The 11,092-nt window shown below is 43.3% G+C and overlaps 1 protein-coding gene across 1 annotated transcript in view; it reads left to right on the forward strand.

The window, feature by feature from the left end:
- Positions 1–6,117, forward strand: part of FAM216B (family with sequence similarity 216, member B) — a 10,167-nt gene extending 4,050 nt beyond the window's left edge. The window contains exons 3-4 of the mRNA XM_010854599.1: positions 3,140–3,260; positions 5,341–6,117. Of these exons, the coding sequence (XP_010852901.1) occupies positions 3,140–3,260; positions 5,341–5,558 (339 nt within the window). The 3' untranslated portion in view covers positions 5,559–6,117. The remainder of the gene's footprint in view (positions 1–3,139; positions 3,261–5,340) is intronic.
- Positions 6,118–11,092: the final 4,975 nt, after the last annotated feature.

Consider the following 11,092-nt stretch of genomic DNA (forward strand, 5'->3'; position numbering starts at 1 on the left):
CTCCCAGCATCAGAGTCTTTTCCAATGAGTCAGCTCTTCGCATGAGGTGGCCAAAGTACTGGAGTTTCAGCTTCAGCATCATTCCTTCCAAAGAAATCCCAGGGCTGATCTCCTTCAGAATGGACTGGTTGGATCTCCTTGCAGTCCAAGGGACTCTCAAGAGTCTTCTCCAACACCACAGTTCAAAAGCATCAATTCTTCAGCACTCAGCTTTCTTCACAGTCCAACTCTCACATCCATACATGACCACAGAAAAAACCATAGCCTTGACTACATGGACCTTTGTTGGCAAAGTAATGTCTCTGCTTTTCAATATGCTATCTAGGTTGGTCATAACTTTCCTTCCAAGGAGTAAGTGTATTTAAAAAAAAAAGCTTTTTTTAAAGCCCACACCTCTGTGTTCTGAGCTGTGTTGGCTATACCCCAATACAAAATAAAAAGTTTAAAATAAAATAAAATCAGAAAAAAAAAGCATTATCTATTACTTCTCATTTAGGAAGATGGTATTCTCCTAAGGAAAAGAACTATGCTTTTTTTTTCCCCCCTTGTAAAATAAAACTATAATTTTTAAGGTTTTATCTTATATAATGGAAACTCCCATTGCACTTTGGAGCTTTGCTCTTGAAATGGCTTGCAATTTTCATGTTATATTGTTCTCAATCATTTGAAAAGGCTTAATTAGGGATCTATTCTCTTCTTCAAATATATTATCTTTTAAAACATCTAATTCGGAAACTGTAAAACTGAAATAATATCTCAAGTGTGAAGTACTTGGCTCAGCTACTTGCTCTCTGAATATATTTTTAATATCAAGTTTAAGGTCTCTAGATCTTAAAAAAAAACTGACAGATTTCAACACCACACAAAATGTTTTAACAGATAAAATTCACTTAGCTTATACATAATTATCTTAAGTTTACTTTTTACTACATGGTTATCAACTGGTTTTGAAATTCTGTCATTGCTTTGAATGTTTTAGCCTAAGGTGAAATTATTTGGGGTTTCCCAGGTGGCATTAGTGGTAAAAAACCTGCCTGCCAATGCAGAAGACATAAGAGACATGGGTTCGATCCCTGGGGTCAGGAAGATCCCCTGGAGAAGGAAATGGCAACTCACTCCACTATTCTTGCCTGGAGAATCCCATGGACAGAGGAGCCTGGCAGGCCACAGTCTGTGGGGTCACGGAGTTGGACACGACTGAGCAGCTTAGCATGCACACACACACGAACTTATTTCATCTTGATTTTTCTAAAGCGTTGCTGCCACTTCCTCTGTTTCCTCATCTCTATATATACGGCAAGTATATAACAAGAATTGTGGCGCAGCCCTTCCTGTTCCTCCCTGCGGTAGCTGGTGGCTTTCCAAATGGTCCCCTTCCAGCGGTCTGTCTTCCCTCAAGGCCATTCTGCCTGCAGGTCCAGGGTGGTCTTTCTACAACGCAGATCCAGCCAGCTCACAGAATGGCATTTGGGCCTGGGTACTTCTTGTCTGGGGGCACTGGGAGGCTGTCTCGTGCTCTGTAGTATGTTCAGCATCCCTGGCCTCTAACCCCTGAATGCCAGGGGCAACCATCTTCCTTCCCACCATCTCTGACAACCAAGAATTTCTTCAGACACTGCCAAATGTCCCTTGAGGGTCAAAATCACTCCTGTTGAGAACCACTGCCTTAAAGAAAGGCCAGTGGTTCTTCATAGTAAAGCTAATCTTTAACCTCTTAGTGTAGCATAAAAGGCTTCCGTGATCTTCCGCTGTCCCACTCTAGAGGCTTTTCCAGCTCAGACTCTATATCCTGGTTAAAATAATTTTTTTGTAATTGCAGTGAAAGTGTTAGTCGCTCAGTTGTGTCCTACTCTTTGTGACCCTATGGACTGTAGCCTGCCAGGCTCCTCTGTTCATGGAATTCTCCAGACAAGAATAGTCGAGTGGCTTGCCATTTCCTTCTCCAGGGGATCTTCCCAACCCAAGGCTCAAATCCGAGTCTCCTGCACTGCAGGCAGATTCTTTACCGTCTGAGCTGCCAGGTTAAAGTTTAAAAAAAAAATGCAAAAAGTCTGGTTCCCAATATATTCAGATATTTTGTACCCCAGAAGAAAATCTGTACCACTTTCTCTCTCTAAGCAGCCTTTCATTTTCTTCTAGTCCAGTGGTTCCCAAATTTTACGGCAGAGTGTCAAAAACCACCCAGAGGTCACCAGAGTCCTGGGTCCACCCCTCCCCGTATCTGATTCTGTAGGTCTGGTGAGGCCTGGGAATCTGCATTTCTCACAGATTCCTAAGCGATGCCAATGCCCTTTGAGAATTCATATTCTAGCCCCTTTAGGGAATCTCTCCTGACAAGGCAGACTCAGACGTGTTAGTCTTCTCTTTCAGGAAGCTTCCTTGACTCCTTAACATGAGCTTCTATTCCTTCTCTGTTTTCATAGCACTTTTTCACTAATGACCTTGAATGCTTATCACATTACCCATCCACTCATCTATCTTCTCTGCTTAAGCCGAGAGCTCTGAATGGAAAGTTCTTTTACTCTCCAGAGGCCTGGCACACTTCAGGCCCTGGGCAGATTCTCAGTCTACCTTCCTCAACAAGGATTATAACAGATCAGTACAGGTTGTTTTCATTGTTCAGTCGCTAAGTCCGACTCTCTGTGACCTCATGGACTGCACCACACCAGGCTTCCCTGTCCTTCACCATCTCCCGGAGTTCCTTCAAACTCATGTCCACCGAGTCGGTGATGCCATCCAGCCATCTCATCCTCTGTCATCCCCTTCTCCTCCTGCCTTCAATCTTTCCCAGCATCAGGGTCTTTTCCAATGAGTCGGCTTTTTGCATCAGATGGCCAAAGGATTGGAGCTTCAGCTTCAGCATCAGATATTGAAAATCCTTGGATCTCCCTCAGCCTAATACTGTGACCTACCTACCTAGAATCTTTTTTTCTTTTTAACTCATTTTCACCATTACAGATGCCAGTGGAAGACAGTTTAAGTAAACTAAGGGAGGTGAAAGGAAACTCACCGAGAGAGGGACAAGGGGAGGGAAACAGTGGGAGAAGCATCTTATTTCTGTGCAAGTCAGCTCTGAATACATCACACTCTGATCCTCAAGTCCAGCAACTCACCAGAGTCCCCCGCTGTGCTCTGGCAGGACCTAACCCAGGGGCAGCAGCGCTACTTTTACAGCATCATGAGGATTTACAGCCCCAGGCCCCAGTGGGAGGCCCTGCAGGCCCGCTACCTTCACAGCCTTCAGCACCAGCAGCTGCTTGGTGAGTTTAACTACCTGACCGGAAACAGGCGCCTCAGGAAGGAGGCCTCCGATGCTACAGCTGGAAGTCGGGTTTCCAGATAAATAATTCAAGAAGAATGGCCTCCTGTCAGCCTGCTGTTTTATCAACACGGTTGGCAGGTCAATTTAAAGACGATTTTCTCTGACAATAAAAAGCAAGGCTTTATGGGGAAATTAAGAGGGCTTAAAGAAATTGGAGTAGGGTTTGTTATCAAATGTCAACAACTCTCTGAGATTTACGAGCACTTGATCTAGTAGAAGCGGCAACGGGCTTGGGCAGAGATGATCTAGGCTAACCCACTGCTCAGCCCATCGCTGGTTGTGCAGACTCACTGGCTTATTTGAGTCACAGCAATAATGCTTATGTTTATTAAGTATCTACCGTGTTTCCAACACTGTGCTATGAGCTCTACACGGAATATCTCATTTTCATCCCCACTTTACTGCTGTGGGAAACTGTAGCTCAGACAGGTTACAGGACTCGATCAAGATCACATAGAGAATAAACATCAGTGAGGAGCATCACACCAAAGATCACGCATCTTCACCCCAAGGTCTGCCATCTCTCTTCTTCCACCAACCACATGGGACTTTATGAACCAAAAAGAATGGTTGTGGAAAGCCTTCGTAGATTGTAAGCAACAGTCTATGGAAAGGTAGTTATTAAAATCCCTTTCTTCCAGGAGATGTTCTCAATCTCTGCCTTCTACTTATTACACTCTTCTAACTCCAACAGAGCCTTTCTTCTGTAAACACTCACGTGTCTTAGCACATCTATCTTATTAGTGTTGTTCCTGTATTTGCACAAAAGGAAAGCACGGTTTTTGCAAATGATTTAAAATCAAGAACAATCAACAACAGCATTTCCTTTTGTGCAAATACAGGAACAACACTAATAAGGTAGAAGTGCTAAAGACAAGTGAGTGTTTACAGGAGATCTCCTATTAGCTGCCCAGATAGCTCGGTCAGTAGAGCATGAGACTCTTAATCTCAGGGTTGTGGGTTCATGCCCCATGTTGGGCAAGGTTCTGTTTCCCAGCTGGTGCTAGTGGTGAAGAACCCACCTGCCAATGCAGGAGACATAAGAGATGCGGGTTTAATCCCTGGTTCGGGAAGATCCCCTGGAGAAGGAATTGGCAACTTGCTCCAGTATTCTTGCCTGGGAAATCCCATAGACAGAGGAGCCTGGTGGGCTAGAGTCCATAGGATCTCAAAGAGTTGGACACATGAGCAAGTTAAACAACTTGACCAGGGTCATGGAACTAGTAAATGGCAGAACCAGAATTTAGCCAGATCCCCATGCCTGACAGAAAGCATGAGGATTATCATCTGGTAACCTTATTTGTAGAGTAAAACTGCACAGAAGCCAATGAAACCAGAAACAGAGATATGCAATATTTAGTGCACATAAGACACTTGTCTATGTTATTAAAATACAGTCTTCCAGGGATTTCCCTGGTGGTCCACTGGTTAAGACTTTGAGCTTCCAATGGAGGGGGCATGGGTTCGATCCCTAGTCTAGAAATGAAGATCATACATACCATGCAGTGGGACCAAAAAAAAAAAAATACAGACTTTCAAGCTTAACCTTCTGTGTTTCTGACTCAGAAGTTCTTTGAAATAGAGTCGGAAACACGCATTTTTAAAGAGCATTATTAGTGTGGCCTGAACCAAATGATTCTTTTGTGCAGGGTCTGCAGACTGTACTTTAAAAACACTGAGACTGAATGTATCTGTTTCTATCTGAAGCAAGTTTGCTATTAAAGATAAGCAATTCATGTGAAGATTTCTCATGGCTCAAGTCCCTCTCCAAATATTTGTCTATTTGGCAATAACTACAGACTATTATTCATTTAATTAATTTATTAACTTATTCAATGAGAAATGTACCGGAAGAAAAACATACCTCATAACCTGAAAAACTGTACAATCTGAGAATGCTAAAATAATTGTTTCTACCATACAAAGTAGAAGGAATTTTGTGCCTATGTGGATATTTGCAGAGTTGTTTGCTTTGTAAAGCTGTTGACTTTGAAGTTTATCTCCTTTCTTCCCTCCAGGCTATATTACTCAACGGGAGGCCTCGGCCTGTGCGGCTGTACTAAGAGATTCAACCAAAAGGGCCTCAGCCAAGGCAGGTCCTCATAGAACCGTCCCCCAGAGAGCCGCGGGCAGGACAAGAACACAGCCCTCAGCAAGACCTGTGTGTGTGATTCCACTCAGGGCCCGAAGCACAAGGCTCCCATCCCTCAGGTCCAGGGCTGTGCACAAGCTCTGAACAAGTGGGCGCCCATGTTCCCCTAGCATCTAGTGGGCATTGAGTGCTTATCTGTTGAATAGGAGTCAATAAAAGAATAACGTCTAATACAAACCCCACACCTGGAAATAATCTCTCCCATTCACATGCATTTTACCAGCGAGAAAAAGTAGAGAGGTTTAAGAGCAATGGAGCTAAGAGTAAGCAAGCCTACAGTGGGAGAAGGAAAGAGTGCGATGAATGGAGAAAGTACCATCATCGCATACACACCTACCGTGTGCAAAACAGACAGCTGGTGAGAAGTTGCTGTGTCACACAGGGAGCCTGGCCTGGCGTTCTGTGATGACCCAGATGGGAGGGACGGGGGGGAAAGCTCAACAAGGATGGGATATATGTACAGTTATGGCTGATCTGCATTGTTGTACGGTGGAAACAAACACAACCTTGTGAAGCAAGTTTCCTCCAATTACAATTTTTTTAAAGAGTAAGCAAGGCATGTAAACCCATGGCTGATTCATGTCAATGTGTGGCAAAAACCACTACAATATTGTAAAGTAATTAGCCTCCAATTAAAATAAATAAATTAAAAAAAAAAAGAGTAAGCAAGGCTTTCGTTCCAACTATAATCTGTAGAATAAAATGACTTTTGAAGCTTTTGGAGTAAAAGCTTCCTTTGAATTAGAACATTCCTGAGAAATCCCAAGAACACTGGAAGAGGACAAGGGACCAGAGGGTTCAGGTCCTCTGCCACTGGGTGGACAATTTTGCAAGCCCCCTGCTGTGCATACTGAAAATAAGCAGACCTTCACAGAGGGGACACTGGGCATGCAGGGCTTCTGGACCACACCATCTCAGCAGTTGCTGGACCGTGCCTTTCCATGGGCTCCTTCCTCTCGACTTCCCCATCAAACAACAGCATTCAACTTGGACCCAAATCCTCTGGCTCTTGCCTAACTCAGTCACTTTGTAGCCTCTTGAAACTTATCAACCTGCTGCAGCTGGGTTCCTTCTACACAGCTGTAATTGACCTTGGCACAGGGAAGAGGATTCGTGCACATATCTTCCCCTGGCAACTGAAGATAGTCTCAGCAGCAAAAGAAATAACCCCAAAGAATGGACCTCAAGTCAAACCTTTTTACGGCCTTAGTGGTGTTAAAATTACTGTTGTTGTTCAGTCACTAAGTCACGTCTGACTCTTTGCGACTCCGTGGACTGCAGCCTGCCCGGCTTCCCTGTCCTTCACTATCTCCAAGAGTTTGCCCAAGTTCATGTCCACTGAGGAGAAGGAAATGGCAACCCACTTCAATATTCCAGCCTGGAGAATCCCATGGACAGAGGAGCCTGGCAGGCTATAGTCCATGGGGTCACAAAGAGCTGGACATGACTGAAGTGACTTAGCATGCATGCATGTCCATTGAGTAGGTGATGCTATCCAACTAGTTAAGTCTACACAAATAAGCAAAAAATGAGATAACAATGAGTCAGATCACCATACAAATGGCAGAATATTTTGTTAGTGACATTTAATAGTTATATCACTAGTGATTTTTTGTGGTATTAAAAATAAGTCAGCAGTGCTCACAGAAAGGCAAAATGTAAAAATGCCTTTCTTCATCTAATTTCTAAATGTTCAACCTGTTTCTCTCATTCAAATCATTCAATGACATTGTCAAGCCTATAAAAAGGAGTTGGTTGAGATGGAGTATTAACTTGCTTGACAAGGAATATGCTAACATTGATCTGAAAAGAAGATGCTGCAATCTCAATAGAAAAAACTCATTGACGATTATCATCATCTTCATCCTACAACTATTAACAGAGAAGATGTAAAAGTTCTTGTGAGATTCTGAAGACTCCCAGTACTGGTTCTGAGATCGGATCTACTTTTCTTTGGGCGGGACTAGAGTGCGTGGTTGGAAGTCTTGGGGAAGCCAGTGCTGACTGTGCTGGGTTCCTACAGTTAATCACAAAGAAGCTTCTTCATCTCTGTAAATCCAGGCCCCAATTCATGTATTCTAAGGAACTCTATGTTTCTAGGTTAAGAATTGTTGTGAAAGTGAAAGTTACTCAGTTGTGTCTGACTCTTTGCAACCCCATGGACAGTAGCTCCCAGCCTCTTTTGTCCATGGAATTCTCCAGGCAAGAATACTTGAGAAAGTTGCCATTTCCTTCTCCAGGGGATCTTCCCAACCCAGGGATCAAACCCAGGTCTTCTGCATTGCAGGCAGATTCCTTACTGCCTGAACCACCAGGGAAGCCCTTTGCTGCTAAGTCACTTCAGTCGTGTCCGACTCTGTGCGACCCCATAGACGGCAACCCACCAGGCTCCCCCATCCCTGGGATTCTCCAGGCAAGAACACCGGAGTGGACTGCCATTTCCTTCTCCAATGCATGAAAGTGAAAAGTGAAAGGGAAGTTGCTTAGTCCTTTGGGTGGGCTTAAAAGGAGAAAAAAGAAAAATCAAATGGAACTGGGGTGGGCTATATAGGGTAGCCCTCTTAAGGCACAGAGGTTTGTGGTTGACCTAACTTGGCCTGTATTAACCATCAAAGGAGCATTTATCCTTCTGAAACTCCCTGAAAGTTCAGCTTAGACCTTTTTTGATGGACACAGATATTTGCTATGAAAACCTTAGCTAGTGATGCAGAATATCAAGGAGGCCACTTATAATTCTGAGCAGCATTCCTATATCAAACACTTCAGAAGGGCAGCAGTGGAGAAACAGACATAGAGAACAGACTTATGGACATGGGGAGACAGGAGGAGAGCGTGAGATGCATGGAGGGAGTAACTGGGAAACTTACATTACCATATGCAAAACAGATAGCCAACGGGAATTCCCTGTATGTCTCAGGAAACTCAGGAGCCCCTGGTGGCTCAGACGGTAAAGAGTCTGCCTGCAGTGTGGGAGGCCTGGGTTCAACCCCTGGGTCAGGAAGATCCCCCGGAGAAGGAAATGGCAACCCACTCCAGTATTCTTGCTTGGAGAATCCCATGGACAGAGGAGCATGACAGGCTACCATCCATGGGGTAGCAAAGGGTCAGACACAACTAAATGACTTAACTTTCATTTTCTCAGAAAACTCAAACAGGGACTCTGTATCAACCTAGAGGGTTAGGATGGGGAGGGAGGTGGGAGGGAGGTTCAAGAGAGAGGGGATATACGTATACCTGTGGCTGATTCATGTGGAGGTTTGACAGAAAACAACAAAATTCTGTAAAGCAATTATCCTTCAATTAAAAATAAATTAATTAAAAAAAAACTTCAGAAGCACCTTGTTTCCGATAGAGAATTGTGAAAGCTAATTATCAAGTGGATGGTACAAGGCACAAAAGAACAAATAAATCGAAGTTGGTGCAGAAGGTCCCACTTGTTGGATCTCTCTTCTGAGAGGATAATGTCACACCTATTGAACCCCACACCCAAAGCGTATGAGGAATATGATTGGTTGTGATACTGGAAAAAGGTAATTACCTGGGGGGTTGCTGAGAAAGATGGTCGAGAGAAAACTAAGGGCGAACTGTAACTTCTAGGAAGGTCTACAGTGCTGACCTATTGGAGACTCTATTGCTTGTCCCTACAGTGTCAATAGACATGATCAGAATTTAAAGCCCTTGTGACTACTGACATTTTCAGTGATGTGACTAGCATCACAGACCAGGGCTGGTACCCAGAACTAGCGCCTGGTCTGTGGTAGGCAATCAATAATACTTGTCAATAATTATAAAACATTGAAAGACTTGGCAAATCAGACTGGCCTATGAATTTGTGCTATTATTTCTAGGGTTCCAGGAGACCACAACTACTTTCTGTTTGTGAAGAACAGTGCATAGGAGCAGTTCATCCAGATGCCAGCGATAGGGCTGCATTGTCTGGGAAGGATTTTAAGACAATAATAAAGCGGATTAAATGTTGGTCTGTGTTCTGTCATCACTATAAGGCAGCAATTCTAAACCATATGAATGACAAAATATTTCTTTACCAAAAATCTTTTTGTTGGCCTAAGGTCTAAACAATTGCTGAGCTTACTGTTGAGTTTTAATAGTACATATGTAAGCTCGAAAGCAACATATTTTTATTGCTTTTCCTTTAATAATCATTTGATTCGGACAGAAAGTAATTCCGAGAATTCCAAAACCATATCCGTTCACATATCTCCAGTCACTCTGGCGCTATGTATTCTCACATTTAAACGAAAGGTTTTGAACGAACAATGACCAATTATTACACCGTGCTCATAAAGACAAAAGAAAAAAGAACTTGAATTACTTCTTTACGTGGCCACTTAGCCTTTTTGTTCTTTTAAACACTTTTATTGACGTATAATTTATACGCAGTAAATGTACTCAAAGTTCAATGAGTCTTGACAAATGAATACAGTCATGAAACCACCACCACAATCATGATAGAGGACAGTCGGTTACCCTAAAGGTTTCCTTGTGTACTTCCATAAACAATCTCCTCCCTCAAAGTCTGGCCCATGATAATCACTGACCTGCTTTCTATCCCCATAGTTTTGCCTTTTCTAGAATTCTCAGAATTAGAATCAGGGTAGACAGTTTTTTGATTCCAACTCCCCTCACTTAGCGTGATGCCTGTGGGTCGCCGTGAGGCCTGTGTAGCATTCCATTGTATGGATACACCACAACTGCTTTTCCATTCACTTGTTGATGAACATCTGGATTGTTTGTAGGTTTGGACCATTACAAATAAAGCTTCTATAAATGATTTAGCGTAAACTTTTACGTGAACATAAGTTTTTATTTCTCCTGTTTTTCCGTTGTCTGGTCATCTCCAACTCTTTTCTACCCCATGGACTGCAGCATGTCAGGCCTCCCTGTCCCTCACCACCTCCCGGAGTTTGCCTAAGTTCATGTCCACTGCATAAGTTCATCCAGCCATCTCATCCTCTGATGCCCTCTTCTCCTTCTGCCCTCAATCTTTTCCAGCATCAGGGACTTTTCCAACGAGTTGGCTGTTCGTATCAGGTGACCAAAATACTGGAGCTCCAGCTTCAGCATCAGCCCTTCCAATGAGTATTTATTTATTCCTCTTGAGTAGATACTTAAAAATATGGCCCCTGGGTCACACGGTAGATTTGGGTTTCACTTTATAAGATAGTGCCATAGTGTTTCCCAAAGTGGTGACACCGTTTTGCCTTCCCACTAGCAAGGTATGAGCTCTAGTTGCGCTACCCCCTTGCAATGTCAGACATTCTAACTTTTGTATTTTAGTGACTGTTGCTGCTGGGCAGAAGAGAACTTGGATAAGTGGAAGATGTTGTCACTATCGGTTACAGTCACAATCTTACTGGAAGCCATGGCAAATTTCAGGGAAAGAAGTCATGATAAACATGAGGGTGGTGATGGCAATAGTCATGAAGATTCAACAGGAGAAATTTCAAAGTTTAAGAGTCAATCCTGATAAGGCAACTCTCCAAATGAGTTTTAGAGAAGGAAGGGTTTGGAGGAGACAAGGAAGAAGTAAAAGAAGTAACCCCTGTAGAAAAGACCACCCCTGGGCGAAACTATGATGTGCTTCAGTGTGTCCTGAG

The sequence above is a fragment of the Bison bison genome, unplaced genomic scaffold, assembly GCF_000754665.1.
Source record: "Bison bison bison isolate TAMUID 2011002044 unplaced genomic scaffold, Bison_UMD1.0 scf7180017864345, whole genome shotgun sequence".
Classification (NCBI taxonomy): domain Eukaryota; kingdom Metazoa; phylum Chordata; class Mammalia; order Artiodactyla; family Bovidae; genus Bison; species Bison bison.